Source organism: Cinclus cinclus, chromosome 3 (assembly GCF_963662255.1).
Source record: "Cinclus cinclus chromosome 3, bCinCin1.1, whole genome shotgun sequence".
Taxonomy (NCBI): Eukaryota; Metazoa; Chordata; class Aves; order Passeriformes; family Cinclidae; genus Cinclus; species Cinclus cinclus.
The window spans coordinates 17,768,379-17,786,967 of NC_085048.1; the positions used below are offsets into that span (position 1 = coordinate 17,768,379).

General features: G+C 38.4%; 2 protein-coding genes across 4 annotated transcripts in view; one reads left to right on the forward strand and one right to left on the reverse strand.

Annotated features, from left to right (window-relative positions):
* TRAPPC12 (trafficking protein particle complex subunit 12) overlaps positions 1-6,767 on the reverse strand; it is a 49,042-nt gene extending 42,275 nt beyond the window's left edge. Inside the window, exons 1-3 of one of the 2 annotated variants that reach the window (XM_062489718.1) lie at positions 6,269-6,767; positions 5,393-6,238; positions 2,107-2,223 (exon numbers count right to left, since the gene is read on the reverse strand). In XM_062489718.1, the coding sequence (XP_062345702.1) occupies positions 2,107-2,223; positions 5,393-6,238; positions 6,269-6,598 (1,293 nt within the window). In that variant the 5' untranslated portion in view covers positions 6,599-6,767. Of the gene's footprint in view, positions 1-2,106; positions 2,224-5,392 lie in introns of both variants that reach the window. The other variant, XM_062489717.1, reaches the window with a different exon arrangement.
* Positions 6,768-7,523: 756 nt separating this feature from the next.
* The window catches only part of EIPR1 (EARP complex and GARP complex interacting protein 1), a 74,920-nt gene continuing 63,854 nt past the window's right edge, over positions 7,524-18,589 (forward strand). Inside the window, exons 1-2 of one of the 2 annotated variants that reach the window (XM_062489720.1) lie at positions 7,524-7,634; positions 16,091-16,174. In XM_062489720.1, coding sequence (XP_062345704.1) covers positions 7,593-7,634; positions 16,091-16,174 — 126 coding nt within the window. In that variant the 5' untranslated portion in view covers positions 7,524-7,592. The remainder of the gene's footprint in view (positions 7,635-16,090; positions 16,175-18,589) is intronic. The other variant, XM_062489719.1, reaches the window with a different exon arrangement.

Consider the following 18,589-nt stretch of genomic DNA (forward strand, 5'->3'; position numbering starts at 1 on the left):
CAGCATGTGATAATTGTTGGGACTTTTAGATGGAAAACCATGTAAATTCAGGGATGGTATTATTACGTCCCTATTGACTTAAGAGCTCAGACAACAACTCACATGTAAACACCTAAGTAATAGGTATCAATCTGAAGATGAAATTCATCCTAATTCTAAGCATTTCTCTTCTGCACTGCAGACACATTAAAAATACACTCTTCTAAGTTGCTGCAAGGGATTGAATTGGCTGACAAAAAAATTTCATGTTCATGTGTAGTACAAAAGGATACCAAATAAACAGCTAAGGAAATAAATCTTTACAGAAACTTCACAGCAATATTCCCAATATTCACTAGTTTTTAAATAGATCTTAATATAAATATTGCCTGAAAGTTGTCCCTTGTGTTAAAAGACTTATTCACTGAGTATATTTGTCCAGGAATTCACTCATAAACAAATTAAAAGTTGTGACTAGTAACAGAGTACTTATTATATGTCATTCTGGTCTATTATGTATGTAAAAAGTAAGTATCTTTTTTGGTTAGTATCATCTAGCACAGGATTTCAATGTTTTTAAGTCTGAAATCCCTTTAAAAACTATAGTCAGTGAGAAATAAATTTTCCACATTTAGACTTTAAGATGAAATGCAATGTTTGCAAGGGAACAAGAAATAAACAACTAATTCTCATCATAAAAAGAAATGAGTTCTACAAATGAAACTGAAAAAGTTATTTAGCATATTCAACCCAACCAACAGCTAATGATTGAAAGCCTTGAAAATCAAAGAACATTCTGACTTCTATGCTAATGGATTCTATTTTATAAAAAAATCCCACCCTTCTAAATAAGGCAAGTAAAAAAACAAAAACCAAAACCCATAAGTAACCATAACTGCCATAAGCAACAAAAAATCCTACAGCTGCAGACAGCTTCCTAGCTTTACTGCCTTGGGCCTAAAAGCTTTAGCACTACTCTTCTGAAGCTTAAGAGCACACTCAAAGCAAAAACAGTATCAGCAGCAGCATCATAATTAAGGTACAAGATAGTCTGCAGCATAGAGCAGCTTGCATAGACACTGCTGCCAGGCTACATAGAAAAGCATTTCACACACATCAAAAATTCTCTTCCGGACGATGGAAAGTAAATGTGAAAAAAGCTTTTCCTACTTAAGATGCTGATGGATACAAGACTTTTGCATAAGTTTTTTCTTCCCCTCTGAAGTCAAGCAAAACATTGAGATAAACAGAAAAACATGTGTCTAGGATGGAGATCACAATCTGTTTTTTCATGTTGAGTTTCTAAAATTACCTCTGAATTCCTTTAACAGTGCTTGCTGAGAACTCCTAAGAGATCCTAACATGACAAAAAAGTCATGTCTTTTGGAGCTTTACATATAAGGTCACACAATTAAATTCAAAGATGTTAAATACCAAATACAGCCTGTCCTGGTAATTCCTCACTACTTTTCCTCAGTAATTTTTTTACCAAATTTTTCAAAAATAAAATAAATTCAAAATATCTTGTTATGTCATCAGAGTCAGCAAGGCTCAGTCATGCAATAGTGATGTATTTTATACAGGAACACAATGGTTAAAGGAACAAGGCAAGGTATACAATGCTGCTAGATACAACTATTTTCAGAACAGAAATATTTACATTAATGAAAGGATTAAGTTAAGCTTTTTTCTGGAAGCAATTTGCTTTAGTTTTCTGCACTGAAGTAAAAAAATAGGCAGGAGCAATTATCACACTACTTTGCCTTGCCATTTACAACTTTTATGTCTTTTTGTAAATACTGAGGTGAAAACATAACATAAACGGGCAAACAAAAACATTATTAAAATCTGTTTTGCAACCATTTGTATTACATAAAAACAGTCACTTAAAATAAGTTTTTGTATCTTTTGCATGTAAGAAATGTTTACTATGTGATTTAAACCCAAATATTTAAACCCCAGTGTCATTCCCATTAAAGACTACTGTACTTTGGCTAGTACTATAGAAGGATCAAAAATAGACTAATGCACAGATTTTTTTTCCCAGTTCCTCCTCAGTCAGTAGCTCCCAATTATCTTGAGAGAAACACAATATTAAATATATATTATATGATAATTGTTACTTACAATTAGCTGTTTCAAGCCTACAAATGACTGCTCTACAGAGTTGGCATTTAAAACTTGTCTCTTCACTGCAGCCTGCTCCCCCAAGAAGCGAAGCATTAGGTCTTTTACTGCATCTCCCTTGGTGTTCATGGAACAGAAAAAGAAAACGGATAACAAGACTATTTAAAGTATTATTTCAGCAAAATAAAATGTAGAATTAAATCTGATCAAAAGAGTTCTCTCCTCCAGAGAAATACATATTTTCCAGTACGTGTGAAATAAATGTAACTGCACATGTATACACAGCATTGAAATGAAAACTTCTATATTTACTCCACATAATTTGCTATGGCTTTTTTTTCCATGTATAGGCTTCAGTTAGCATTGACACATTCGGGTTTATCTGCTTCTTACACTATCATCATTCACAGATCTTATAAAATACTTCTCAAACACCTTATAAAAACCAGAAAAACCAGAAAGTTTTACAGGTTTTTGTAATGTATGTTAACACTGAAAGGTGCAATCTACTGATCAAAGATAAACATGCACATAGTAAGCTAGCCTTAAATATCCACAGAAAATAAACTTTGATAAATCATAAAGCAAACAGAAATCCTTCAACAAGTGCTTTTTTAAAAGAACTAGCTGCAGGTATCAGTCAGACAAACTGGGCTATCGGAGCTCAGTAGCTTTTTGTCTAAAAAGAGAGTGAGCTCCATACAACTGCAGAGCTTAGCTATTTCAAAGACAACTGGCAGTGTTGCAACTTTCCCCACGGACAGTGATGGAAAATATATTTATGTTTTCTGTCTAGTTTCTTAAGGAATGAGAACTACTGTTTCACTACACAGAAATTTTTTACCTCTAATGATGTCACTTACCCTATGCATAAACAACATATCTGCCTCTCTGACAGAAGAGCTCAAAGAATTAAGAAAAGAAAGCATGTGCAAAATTACATAAACACAGAAGAATTTTTAATTCTCCCTAACAGTACTTTGGATCCAAGAGTCCTATGGTGTAGGAAATAGTAAAAATGAGTGTAAGAAAACAAAGGCCAATGGCAGAAGACAGCAACTCATGAAAAAAAAGCATAATGGAAAGAGCATAAAAAGCAGCACTCTGATTTGTTCCTACACATGGAGAACACTGGTACAGACAATCCTTACCATGCACACCCCAAGAGAAGTTTAAAAAACAATGGATTTAAAATGATTGTCAAAAAGCACCATGCAGCTGAAATAAAAATCATTCACTATTTTTTTGGTGTGATTTATCAACGTAAGACTTGGCTTACTATATCCTTTCTGAGCAAGCAGGGCAAAAAATAATACAGTCTCAAGCTCATCAATACATCATGTGAAATTTCAGTCCTTCCCTGAAGCACAATTGGAGTTCACGCACTGCAAATGCATCAACCAGCTTCTCTGTCCACTGCACGCAGCCTGGTTTAACATCTTGCATTAACACTCAGCATCAGCAAACTACTCATAGCAAAGCTGTAATGACCCTTGTTGGAAGGTGCTTTAACATTGAAAACTTACCTCCCACAAGGTTTCAGTTGACATATCAAGCACTCTACAATTACAGTTTCAGGTAAATATGCAATTTGCAATACTATGGAACAATGACACCAAACTAGGGGATGTCAAACCAGTCCAAGCATGCACTCAGGCCAGAGAAAAGCACTAACTGAAAGTGAGAAAAGTCTTCTAAAAATAAAGCACTTCAAATCTTGTCGCTGTGGGCATGTCTAGGAGACTCTTATAAATTAAAAACAATGAAAAAAGCAGTAAAATTTCCTTTAACACCACTGATGACTTTACATCAGGTCTTACGTAGAAATGGACATTGTCAAACATCTTCTCATCAATTACGAACTAAAGGGTAGAGCTGCATATTTGCACATGCCCAGATTTAGGGAATCATCAGCAGAAATGAGCATTTAATCCCTGACTGGGCTGAGGAAGGTGAAAGGGAACTACTGTAGAAAAGGAAGCTTGCAAAAAGGAGATCATCATCCTTGGATATTGCAGAAGGGATTGCTCCATCTGTCTTACTGATTAGCTGTCAGAGGAAAGAAAGAGTACACACTGGAATAACTCACCAAGGTCTAAAGGATATTTTGGGCACAACTGGAGGAGGAATAGCTTCCTGTTACAATGTTTTCTTTTATGCTAATTATTTGGCTCTGTGATAACAAACTAATGTTTTAAGATAAAGCAAACCCAAGAAGCAGCAGCAGCAGTGTGGCTTATGTTAAATTAGTATTTATAGCTTGCGACAGAAACCCAAGATTTTTCAGATAATTCATCTATAAGTCTGGACCTGATTCACTCCAGAAACTATTCTGATAGCTCCTGCAGATTAGGAAGTTACTGCAGACTGTTCTCTGCTTGTATTTGACTATTGACTGATGGTCTTTGTTATGCATAATTAAGGATTAAAGTATCCAAACCCTCAACACCATCCATCTACACAACAATTCTATTATCCAGAGGCACAGACATCAAACAGTAGGATTAGCCTGTTTCAAGAAAAAAAACAAAACATTATGATGGTTAGCCTGACTGAGTAGCCAGGAGAAAAGCACTTAATGAGAAATCCTGAATACATGTGAGTAAAATTTCCCAAATTCCGAAAAAAATGCTTTATGCCTTCTCACCTGTTAGAAACTGATAGATGACAAAAAATTACTTTTCACTACTATGTTGTTTGCTTTGCAATCTCCTCTAGTCTTTTTCTTTTAATCCTGGAGTTTTCCCTTCCCAGCAGCTTGCTTCAGCACTCAATCCTTCTTAGAGGTTATACCTTTCCATCACTTAGGGAAGACTGAAATGATGCCATTTCTGTCAGTGTTAAATTAACATTATTGAGACCACTGTGAATATGACTGAATTTATTTCCCACTCAATTGCAACAGGAAATTAAAAAAACCAAAATCTGTTTGCTCTTAGACTCTGTAGCACAGCTTAGACGTTATGTATATATTCCAAATGTATTATCTTACTTACTCAGAAAAAAAGTACTTAAAAATACAAACAGCTTTAGCTTCTACGCAAACTGTCAACACTGGTTTTCAATGCAGAAAACAAATGTCACAATGAATAAATGAGATCTGGTTTTAGCCTCTTCCTGGACAAGGCAGCAGCATCATTGCATTTTCTAATTAGGACTGAAGTAATACACACAAGGTGACCATAAGTAACAATATGAAGCACTATGATATACAGATTATTGGACAACTCTACTGCAGTATTTCTAAAATATAATTATAGAGGAAGACAGAGTAATAGACTCTTACCTGGATATTATCAAATTTTAATCCAGGCATGGTGAGATTCTCTTTATCTATGAACACGGTGCTGTACTGTTGTGTGGCAACTGAAATGAGAACATTTCTTGTCTCCTCACTAGGAATCCAGGCATCATTTCTTCGATCTAGTTCACTCATGTTTAAGGCTGTGGCAAACGGGTCATCACTCCCAGCAAAAACAGCTTGGATTTGTGAGAATGGCTTGGGGGATTGAGTTATTTCTAGAGATGCTGAGGGACCACCTGTTTCAGGTCTCCCATTTTGCACAGGGAAAATAGGGTTGGGTGAAGAACTATCTCCACTATTAGAAAGAGAGGACATTTGTTCTGAAACTGAAGAGCTTGCATTGGGATTACTAACAGAAATAAAACTGGATGTGGTAAATGAATCAAAAAAATCAGAAGCTAAAGTATTAGTGTTAACAGTGTCACCAAAGAACTTGCTTAGACTAGGACTTGGTTGAACCATCTGTGGATTAGACTTCACTGGAGTCTCTATTATACTACTAAAACTGGGAGATTTCACCATCTGAGGCTCAAAACCATCAGGTAGGAACAACTGTGGCTGAGAACTAGCATTGTTTGCTTGGCTGAAGATGGTGCACACAGGAATGGGCTCAGCCTCAGAAGATGGTTTGGTACTACTAGGTGACAATATTTGGTCCTCAGGTGTGCTTTCATCAGTATTATTTGGTTTTGTTTCAACAGGAACGTTGTTTCCCAACTTTGGTTCCTCCTTCACTGCTTCCTGAATTGATTCTTCCTTTAAAGATGCCTGATCATCCGTTCCAATCTCAGAAATGTCTTTAGGGGTTTCTTCATGTTCAGTTTCACTCTCATTACTCAAAAACTCATCTTTATCCACTTCTGTTTGTGTTTTTTGATTATCTTTAGCTTCCATTTGGTCTACAATTTCCCGAAGACAACCAAGTTCACCTGTGTCATCTTCACTATTGTTTGGAGAATCTGAAATAATGACACTCTCCATCATTTGCTCATTAAGTTTATCTACAAAATTATTTGAATCCTCTGATACAGTATCATTCCCTTCAGACTCAAATTCATCTCCACCAAGATCAATGGTTTCCTCATGAAAGAGAACTTCCTCCTGAGTTTTCTGCTGAACTACGTCTCTGCTCTCCTCTTCATCTGTGGTGCTCTTTGGATCCTTAGCCTTGCTTTCATTATTCTCCATAATAACTGAAAAAGGAGAAGCCCCCACCAAAACAAGAATTAGTTTTATTACTTGTATATTGCTCAGGTGTCAGTTAAACTCCTAACTATAATACAAATAGTGAAATTCTTGCTTTAAAAACATAGCCATTTCATTATTTCATATCTTCCCTTTGACATTTTTCATTTAATTTCCAATTACAGAATAAATTCTGAAAACATTTTCTCTATCTTTTCTGCAAGTCGTAAAACTATTGAGATTGAAGACTAAATACCTCCCACTAAACACACATAAAACAGCATCACAGAATCGTATGGTTTGGTTTGGAAGGAGACCTTACAAGATCATCTAATTCCAAACCCCCTACCATGGGCAGGAGCACCTTCCACTAGACCAGGTTGCTCAAAGCCCCATACAAACTGGCCTTGAACTCCTCTAGGTATGGGACCTCCCCAGCTTCCCCGGGCAACCTGTTCCAGAGACTCAATATTGGCTTTCCTGATCGCAGAGACCCGCTAGGTCCCGGTTTCAGCAAAGGGAAGCGTGGGCTCACAGACATCACCAGCGCAGCTGCCGAGCACGGGTCGGCTAAGCAGGAGGAGCGCTCCGCGGCGGCAGCGCCGCTTGCGAGCCTCGGCAGCCTCGGGCCGGGCTCGGCACTGCCTCCGGCCCGGACACCCCGCGGCAGGGGTGGGCCCGGCCTCCCTCACGGCCGGCTCCTGGCACAACCTCAAGGCCACCCCAGTGGCCACCCGGACGCCCCCAAGGCCGCGCGACCACTCCACTCTGTTCCACTCCATCCCGTTCCGTCCCGTCCCATTCCCTCCTATCTCGTCACCTCCGCGCCGCCGCCGCCGCGTCCGCCGCCGCTCTCCTGACACTGCGCCTGCGCCCGGGCCGGGCCGGGCGGGGCTGCGCACGCGCAGCTCCCGGAAGCGGTCGACGACAGGCAGCGCCGAGGGCCAAAAAGCATCGGACGCGACGGAGGTTACCTGGCTGGGCTGGGGGGGTCGCGATGGAGGACGACGCGCCGGTGATTTACGGGCTGGAGTTCCAGGTGAGCGAGAGGGGAGGAGGTTAAGGGAAGGTTGGCAGGTGGCGGTCCTGTCTCCGCAGAGGCGCTGGCCGCTGGGTCGGGTGTGTGTCGTGGGGCAGAGCAGAGCCCGCCCGGGGGAGACCGGCCTCCTCCCCCGAGTTGGGACCCGGGGCACCACGGGCACCGCCGGGTTATGGTGGCTTTTGGCACCGCCTTGGGGTGCTTAAGGGTGGCTGCACAGCTGCCGGGAGTCGTTCCCCGCTCCAAAACGCGCTGTTTGCAGGGCGGGTGCGGGGCCCGGCCAGGCTCCTTCCCCTGGGAGGCTCCTGCCCGCTCAGCGCTCCCTGCTCCGCCTCTGGAAGAGGCTTCGCCGATGGAGTGGTACGAAAGTGCTGTCAAAGGCATCATTGATTCTGCCTTGTCAGAAGAAAAAAAAAAAAAAAAAAAAAAAAAGGTTAAAAATTGCTTTCCTGAGGAGAGAGCATGAAACTGTTAACAGTAAATTACGAATTTTAGTTGGTTATACCCTACCGTAAGTCTACGAGAATTCTGTGGGACGTCCCTGTAAGGTCTGTGTATGTGCATTTGTCCCATGGGAAGAATCTGGCCATCACATCAGTATTTTATGGCTGTAAGGAAATGGAACTGTTTCTTAGAAACTTACTGATCATCTTCTTAGAGGAACCCAGGTGTTGTGTTTAATGATGGTTCTGGAAGCTCTGGGAAAGCAGAGAGACGCCCCCAATTCATTCTCCCCCACATAAGGGCTTTACTTAGGTATTTATGCGTTGTCTTTGGCAGCGGCTGGTTTATCATCACTAGCCATTGTAGCAGTGATACCTGCAGAAGACCAGCACTTCCTAACAAAGCAATTCACTCTACAGTAGATGTACTAATAGAAATATCTACACATGCACTTTTATTTTCTTTTGACACCGTTGCTAAAGTGTTAGTTAAAAGTAACACACAAAGGTTCTTTGTAACAAATGTGCTGCATGGTGTGTAGCATGCTCTGTAGTCCTGACTGTACCAATAGATTTCATTAGCAGATTTTGTATTTGTTTGGTTTTCCTCTTGTATAGGCACTACTACGTACTATTCATCTGCATTAAATGTTAAATCTACTGAAATCTGATGAAGTCTGATAGTATGCTGTCTGTTTTTCATGATAGTGTTTGCTAATTGGCTTGAAATGGCTGTGACTTGTATTTCAAAATTTATGAAACTTAAATACCTTTTGCAGAAGAGAATATATATCCTGTACTTGATAAAATCCATTTCTAGTAAGTCACATATAATCTATCTTCCAGGAATTAAGGCAAGCTAGGCTGTTTTCTCTGGAACCTCCATGGATCTGTGTATCCTGCCTCCTCCCATATCGTATATCTCCCACAGACTTCTCTCCTGTGAAGTATGTTGGAGTTGTCTGGCAGGAGGCTAAAGCAAATGGATGAATAAAGTGGTTGTAATAAAAGGAAAATATTGTTGATATAGATCACTTAGGGAGAGGGTGAGGAAAGAAGAGGTGATTTGTGCATAAGTCAGAAAGGGACCATAGAGATGAAGGCTCTGTTGCTGATTGCCATTAACTTCCAGTGTGGCTTGAAAACAAATTGCATCTCTGTGCTTTTTGAAAATGGAGACACTAATATAGAAACTTACACCTAAAACTGATCTGGTTTTTGCAGCTTCCATCTCCATGTCTAATAAGAAAGATATTTTTTTTGTTTTTAAGCATAGTTTCTTCTGTGTTGCTAGATAATTATGTTTAGCTGTATCATCACAATTACTTCTTTTCGTCTGAAGGCATCTCTTCAGACTAATTTTTCAGCCAAGTTTTAAAAATTTTGGCTTTGCTTCCTATGCTTGGGTTCCAGCAGTCAGTAAAAGTCCATATTTGACCACTGATGTAGAAAGTGTAGTCGTCTAGATGTGCTTTTCATCTAATCTAATGTGACCATGTTTATAGGAAAATAAAGATGATTCCTCCTAGGTGATATCCACCATTTTAACTTAAAATTAAAATAATTTCTGCATAGTTTCTGTTCATTTCCATGTGCAGAATGTGCTCTGGTGTATTGGCATACATAAGGTAACTAAGAGGAATGAAAAAATATAGGTTTTTCTTTTTTAATCTCCAGGGTGTGTCTGTGAGTCTTATGAACAATGTAAAGACATCTAAATTATGCGTGAATTTTAGGGTGTATGACTCTTTTTGTGACTTTTAAAAAGACAGTTGCTCTGATTGTCTGGCTGCAGTGAAAATGAGAGGATTACAGTGGGTGGTGAATGAAAATATAAGATACTGCTTGAGTTAAGGTAGTGAGTGATGCGACTGTGCCTCATGATGATGAATACAAAGCAACAGCAGCAGCTGCAGAACATTTCAATACCAAGGTGGTTCTTCTAAAAGGAATATTGGTAAAAATAATCCTCAGTTATAAGAAGGTGATGCACGAGGTCCCAGGAATATCACTAAGTACTGATTTTTGTCTGATTATGTTGTTGTTGTCCCATGTAGAGTTGACCTAGGCTTTACTGTCTAACCTAAAATATATGGCATGTCTACTCCATGATGAATTGGCTTTCATTTTCAGGGGGTCACAATGTTCCCCATGTTTTTCTTGAGGGTTTAAACAGTGCCATTTTGAGCAGGCGTGAAAGCACCACTGAACATCACAAAATACTGTGTTTGCCTTAGTTTAGGGTTGACTGAATAACATTTATAGCTCTGGAAATGTGCAGTGGGGAGAGGTGCTTTCTGGGATAGGCATTTGACTCAAGCCTACATATTGCTTGTTTAAAAGCATGCAGAAGCCAGCCAGCGTCATGAGATGAAGGAGGAGAAACATGACTTATGCCAGATAGTGATTATTTTGGAGCACATTTGGCATATTTAATGGATTTTGGGGATACCACAACACTAAGCTGAATGCTCCTACTGTATATTGCATGTCAAAAGTACATAGACATGGGAGGGAGAAGGACAATGAGCAGGAGGCAAGGACAGCAGAAAGCTGCCTGGCTGAGCACAGGACTGTACTGCTCACAAGCAGCTCCAGCAGCACCCTGAGATAGTGTCTGTCTGAAGCAGGCTTGAAAGAAGTGCCCTGACGCTTTGATAGAGTCAGTGTTCTGCGTTGTGGTCATTGTGCTTCTTGGATAAGCAATACTTGGCCCATTTTGTGTTGTCTGTTAGTTGTTAGCAGGTTTTATGAATCTGAACAGGCATTTTATTTTTAGGACTTGCCTGCTTGTGAGAATAAGATGAAACTTACTTTTCCTAAAGCCAAATGTGTTTTATTAGAGTAAGAAACTTAAAGCAAAATACCAACAGAAATAGATTGTAGAAGTCTGTGACCTATTGTCATCAATATTCATTGAGATTAGCTCAGCTGACTTACCTGTGATGAAGTAAAGGTCAGGTGTAGATTTACTAGAAGTGGTACAAGGGGTCTTCCCTGGAAAATGTGTGTCACTTGTGAGCTACCCAGGGAAAGCTGTGCTGGCTTTCAGAGTCGGCTCTGTTCCTGGTATGGGAGTATAGAGCCTGTAGCTCCTATTTGCAGTGGTGTTCTCTTCCCTGGGGGAAGCTTTTGTGGTCTTCTATGGGTTCAGAGAGAGTGGCTAAGCAGAACATACTTAATACTTTTGGTTCAGCTTTAGCAATGTATTTGGAAGATTAACTTTGAAAACTGAATCAGTTTAGGAAACTGCATAATAATGTCTTACTGAAATTCCTAGCTTTTGTGTCAGTTCTCTTTCTTCTCTAAGATTACTTGCCTCGTGAGTGTCAATCCTGTATATTTTAAACCTTCGTGGTTGCAAGTGTTACTAGAGGAACAAAAGTAGCTAAGTGGCAAAGTTCTCTTAACTAATCCCCTAAAGATCTTCATAATGCATGAAGTGGAACAGTTGGAAAGTATTTTTTTAGGACCCTTAAGCAATTATAGGATCTTCCTAATGTTAGGTATGGTACAGGTTAACGACAATTTAAAGACACATTTAGGTGAACTTGAAGGAACTTTTACCTGATGAATGTCACCTTCATGACCAATGAATTTTATGAGGATGATGGTGCTGTGCAGGTCTTTGTGTGCAGATTGCATTCATTGCTGTGAGGGTACACAGAATCTGTCGATTTTTAGGATAGGGTCAATGCACTAAATATGTCAGTGGTGGGAATTCTTATGCTGTGAAAGACTCAGGGAAAGCAGCTGTCTGAGAGCATTGAAGGTTAGCTGGGCATGTGTGCTGCCAACCTTTTCACTGATAGTCACTGCAGCTTATTAGAGTCACTGAGAGAGTCTCCTACTGTGGTGGGAGTAACAAGGCTGTCTTACCTAGGTGAAAATCAAAGTAGGCTTACTTGAAGATTGAAAATGCCAGAAGGCAGAAATAACATTCATGACATTAGCAGCCTGGGGCTTGTCTGGGGGAACAGGGAGTTTGTAATCCAACTCCAGAATGAGACATTAGCAAATCCAGTTCCTCACCCCAAGTAACAGTACACTAGTCCTGGTTTTCAGCATAAACAGATGGTCAAGTAACTTTAGATTCAGATTTAGGAATTGCAAGACAAATACTGTATCCTTACATTTTGCGTTGCAAGTTCACGGTTTGTTGGTACAGATTGATTGTATGAATTTCAAATGATGCCTAGTTTGCAGAATATTATTTGTTTGTATTAAATGTAATACAGATATTCAAATGTTGAGGTCTGTTTGTTTTCTTGTTTGTTAATACCAAACCAGTGCAATGCATCAGCACAACAACATATGTATTGAATGAGTTATTTTTTGTTTGCTTGTTTGTTTTGTTTGTTAATGCTCTAAATAGGAACAGTCAAATTAACAAAACAAACAAACAAAAAACCAAACCAAAACTGTGCATTTGAGTGGTATTTCAAAAGATGTTGAGGAGTGGAAGTTTTTCAGAAGAAATGATGAACAAAGTGTAGAGAATCAGTGCACTGCAGTCCATAATGCACTTATTTTGAACCAACCTTCTTTACCCTTTTGAGGTTTGTCATTGTGTTCTTCTGGATCATCTCTTGGTGTTGTCAAGTACAATAGACTCTATTTCCTTTTGTTCAAGATTTTTATTATTCTGCAGATGGCCTAAATTGTCAAGGGCAAGGTAGAAGGTGATCTTTGCCCAGCATCATGCTGAGCATAGTGTAGGTATAGACAAGATGCCCAGTCGTACCCATATTCTGCTACAATGATTGTTGTTTATTTTGTTTTATCTTGGTACTGCTGTATGTTATGCTTGTGTTCTAGGGTTTTAAATGTCTTTTGCATGTCTATTTATTGTAGTGGATTTGCAGTTCAGTTGTTACCCTGTTTTGTAAAACTGCTTGCTTTAAACTATGTACATTTCCTTGTAGGGCTATTGATATATATGAAATTTGGATATGTAGCCAGAAGGTTCTTCATGGTTCACAATGTTTTAAACTTTACTAATATTTTTCTCCTAGCCTTAGGCCTTCTTTAAAAATGAAATTATGTAATTGCATAGATTATTGCATTGTCTAGCATTCTCAGTTAGGTGGGATGTTGACAGCATGTGTAAGGATTACTTGTTTACTTGCTGCTTGTGTCTTTCAGATGTGTATTCTGGTTATTTTCTAAGCATCATGGCAGTTTTTTTAGTAATTATTAGTTTAATACCTTGGGTAGAATCATAAAACTGTTTGGATTTGAACAGACCTTTAAGATCTTCCAGTTCCAACCCTTCCCTGCCATGGGTAGGGACACGTTCCACAAGACCAGGTTATTCAGAGCTCCATCCAGCTGGGTCTTGAACTCCAGGGACAGCCTCTCTGGGCAACCTGTTCTGTGCCTTCCTTCAGCTTAAGGCCATTCTCCCTGTCCTGTCCCTATGTGCCCTTGTGAAAAGTCCCTTTCCACATAAACCCGGGAGCAAACTCTTTTTGGGCTATATACACTTCTGTGTTCTGTGCGTGCAGATTTAGAAAAATAATAATTTCCATTGGTTTAGATGAATCAACATTCATATTACTACACTATTTTTGCTTATTTTCTATCTATAAGTTGCAGTCATAAGGCAGGATTCTTTATGAAAGGTTCAATTTGCAGCTGGCTCTGACAGGTTACAGTACAAGATGACAAATTTAAGGCACTTTCCTTGATCTTGACAGCACTCCAGATTCAGCTGTACTGTTCATTACAAGGATTACTTGGTATCTTCATCTGTTGAAAGAAGTTCTTTTTCTCTCAAAGTACCTGAGAGTAGACAAAATTGCACATATTTTTGTGCTGGAGACAAGTCAAAGTCAGTTGTGCTGATATTGCTATTATGAATCAGAGTCTTCCTGATTTATGAAGGCTTGATGAGTTTGAACTTTGTATCCTTTGTATGGATGTTGCAGGGTTTTTTGTCAGGGAATAAACGATAGTGTGTTTCTTCTTGCGAGATGTGTCTAAGTATTTTTTCTCATGCCTTTTAATTTATTTTTTTTTTCTGTGAAATTGAAAATTATTTTAAGGAAGAGCTAGAGAAGCTGATTATGTGAATGTTACTATTTATTTACACAACTTTATTTTGGGCACTTTGTGTCCAAAGTTTATCCATTTTTAAAAGCAGCCTGATGAGAACTACTTGAAAAGCTTTGAAAGGGCTGGAAATCTCTTCTATTTCTTTGTTTTATTAAAGATCCTGGTGGTCTCTACTTCTCTGTGATGTATAGAGACAACCAAAGCTTCTTTGAAGGAGATACATAGCTGTTGGCTCATTTCTAGTGTTTTTTCAAAGTAATTCAAAGCAGGTCTTTTAAATGAAAAGAAATGCTTGCAAAGGTCTTTTAAAGACAAAAGCTTATCTGCAATCATCTTGGTGGACTTAAGTTGTGTCTGTCAATCAGCAATGCTCTAGCCTTGTTGTTGATGAGTGCTGCATAAATAAGAAAGTAAAGCAAATTGGTATGGATTCACACTGACCTTTGATCTGCGTTTGAGTATTTTGAATGCAAACTACTCATTATATTCTCTAGTTCTTTTTTTCCCCCTGTATACATATTATAAGTGTAGGTATAAGCTATTAGCCTATGCCTTACTAAGCTTGTTGCATTTTTAAACTTTTTAAGCTTCATCTTACAAAAAACATTACACTGTTTAAATGACACATTTCAGATACCAGAAAAGAAGTATCTGCTCTATGCAAGTCCAGAGATGATTCTGAAAAATTAGTTTTTTCTTATTGTTATTGCCGTACAATGGCTTGCATAGCTTTACTTTATTTAGGAAAAGTCAAATATCTTTAAGTTGCTTTTCTAGAATTAAATTGCTCTAAATTTTCATATTGGGATCTAATATATTCCAGATGTTCCCTTCCAAGCTTTTAGGCATCTTTTTAATATAAATTTTAAAAGAAGTTTCAAATGGAGTGATAGTGAAGTGTTCCTGAATCCAGAGGCTAACAAGCTGCACAAAAGGATGGCAGTAAGAAGGGCCATTCAGCAGTTACCAGAATCCTTCAGAAGTGTTTGTTTGCAATATTGGCCTTAGTGTCTAGAGAGATCTGAGCTATTTTATGCCAAGTAGGATATGAATTGCAGAGATTTATTTTTAGATAAAAAATTAATATCAAACAATATTATTAAGGGTATCTTTTGCACCATGGAGAAGTAATAGATATTCCTCACTATATATAGTTGCTAAAAATGCCTTTGAGTATTCGTTTACCTTCCATTTACTCTAAATTATCCTGGAGAGTCTCTAATAATCACTAGTGCCAACTAGTGATTGTGGTTTTAGTTCAAGCTATGCTTTATTTATCAGTGTCTCCCATGGCCCTTAACTGCTTTGTTTTTGCTTCTTCCAAGACTGTGGTTGTGTAAGTTGAAGGAGCAAGGCAGAGACTCTAGCAATGCCATTAACATAATACAACAAAGAAATGACATTATGACAAAAGTTTTAAAGCTAAATAACAAATTACTTCTCTCATCATTCAGACAATTCTTATCTCTAATGGGTTGCACTGGAAAAGAGGAAGCTTGGTTTTTGATTTGCTTCTAAACTTGGTGGTTAATGGTGAGAAAAAATAAATTTTTACACACGCATATTCAATGTGAGTGGTGTGAGAACTTCTGTAAGAACAGCCTCTTTCTTGGATATCTTATTGTTTTTGAACAAGAGTTAAAAATTTTCCACTGTTCTATGGAGCTTTTTCATATGATAAAGGAAAATTATTTTGGAAGAGATGCTGTGTTTAATGTTGTCCCTGTCATAATGATGATCAGGTAATGTATTTAGCACCTGTGTTCCTCAATCCTCACGAGAACAAGAAATTGCACAGGAAATGTATTAAGGAAAATAGACATAAAGGCCAGGAAGGCCTGCTGTTTGTAAGAATGTAATGCTTAAAATGACAATTGATATACGCGTTTCAAGATTTTTGCTGAAATTAATGGATTTTATTAATGGTACTTTTCTAATGGCTTTCTTCTTCCCTAGGCACGAGCTTTAACACCTCAGACAGCAGAAACAGATGCAATAAGATTTTTGGTTGGAACACAGTCTCTCAGATATGATAATCAGGTAATTTTTCTGTCAAATGTTTTATTTTTTACCACTTTTGAAACATTGTTCCAGTATCATCCCTCTTCCTTTCTCCCCCCTGTTGAATATGAACATTGATAGTCAAGTTGAAGACTTCTGTGGCTAGAATGTAAAGATATTGGTAGGAAATGTAGGTGAATGAAATCTATGTGTGTTTGCCGAAAATCACATCACTCTTCTAAATTGTATGACTAAATCAGGTTGGGTTAGTCATATTAATTTAATATTAATATATTAAGTAATAAGATTTTTTGTTAATTTGAATCTGTAGATGCTCTGAAGCTATCTTTAAATCCCTGAAGTGGTGCAAAGTAAAACAAAATTCTTTAAGCCCTAATTACTCTAATGGGACTTCTGGTACATGCATAGTTCAGTGTGCATGATGCTTCATCAGCTGGATTTTGCAATATTCATTACTGGAAATCAGCTGTGTCCTTTCTGATGATGAGTTTAATAATTCAAACTAAAATTTGAGTGGCTTTCATGGTTTAGTTTCTATTAGGCTGTTTCTTCTGAAGTTAAGTCTTTGAGTTGTAATTGTACAGCAATTTTAATTTTTGTGACTACATTTCAGTAGAAATCATACCAGACCAAGTTCTTGAGGCTCAAAAGGGTTAGAAGGCTGTACTGAGTGTGGGTGGCAAGGCTTGGGTAGCAGGAGAGCTGCAGAGGTGACCTCTGAGGAAAGGCCAGGGTTTGCCTGTGCCAGACATGGCTGGTTCCAGTGAATTCACTTCAGGACCCTGGTGAGTCAGTTTGCCATGAAGGCCCAGTGCTGAAGCAGAGGAAAAGAGTGAGATGCAAAGAGCATCACAGAGAAAACTCCTATAACCACCACTTCCCCACATCCCCCTGCCCCACTTGAATGGGTCAGAGGAGTCTGGGGTGAAGTTCAGCCTGGAAAGTGGGGGAGAGAAGGTACTTGTTTATTGTAACTGCCAGTGAACTAATTCATTCATCCACGTCTGTTTTGCTCAGAATATAAGGTAGTAAGTGACCTCCCTGTCTGTAGCTTGGCACATAAACTATCTCATTCCTGCTCTTCCTGGTTTCTCCCCCTTGCTTTCTTGGGGAGAGCAGGTGTCTGTGTGGGAATCTGCCAGCCAAGGCTAGCATCCACCACAGAAGTCCATGGAATTGAATAGAGTGACTGACTCCTTTGAAATGGCCTGTAATGGGCTGCACAAAATGCCTTGGAACTATAGCTTTCGAACATGTAAGCTGTCAGTTCCCAGGAGGTTTTGAGTTCTTTAAACAATGGTAAGACTCAAGAAAAGTTATTCCAAGGCATAAGGGAGATGGAGTATTCAGTTTATTTATATTTCAAGTAATACATGGGCAAAGAGTAACAAAAGAAGTGGCAGACAAACTTAGTTAGAAGTTTGTGTAGTTTATGAAATACACACAATTATATTTTTGATTGTGCTGTCTCTTGGTCTTCAAATATTTGGTTATGTATATATATTTTAACTGTGATTTCTGTGATGGTTTTACAACTTGCTCAACTAATTCAATTCTGATACAAAATTATTGTTGAAGAGTGGCTCTCACTTATCAGTTGATAGCCAACAGATCTTTAATAAATTATTTTTTCTGATTTTGGCTAGTTTATTTGGTATATGCTATGTATTTTAGAAATGTTTGCATATGTTTCAACTTTGAGTATGCTTTTGGTCTTCCAGTGAATAACATTAACAATAGAAATGCAGGGCAATTTCTAGTGTATTCACATATGTTTGGAGGTTATTGGCCTTTAGCTGTGCCTCAGGCCATCATTGCTTCTCTGCTAGTTCCTCAATCCCCAGGAAGTGCCCTAGGCCTCAGCTCATTATAACTTAATTCAGCACTAGATTCTCTTCATTTGCTTAAAAACTTTTTTAGTTACCTGACCAAACTTATGAGCTTTCTTACAGCAGTTGATATTTTTCTAAGTCCTGCACAGTGAGAGGTTTTATAATGTGCAGATTATTTCTCTCCCTTCTGGTCATGGGCAGGTGTAGTGCAAATGAAAGAGCAGTAATTTTACAGCTGGCATGATAAATTTTCCCTCGTTGAAGTTTATTGCTGTATAAAGCAATTTTATGCATTCATAGGAGAATATATTTTAGGTGAAAATATTTTCCTATTAATTCCAGTATTTCAAAGGAAAGGAAAGTTTTTGTAAGATTTTACATTATGTTAATATTTGACATACTAATAGTGTATAATAATTGGCATTTTGCCCTCATAACATGCTGCAAATGGTTTAAGTAGTAACACTGTTTCCTACATGGTGTAGTTTTGGAACTTTTGTCCTCAGTACTTTCATTGTTGCTAAACTAAATGTGTCTATTGTATGCATTGGAAATATCCATGGATGTAATTTATTCTTATCTCATTCTCAGAACTGTACAG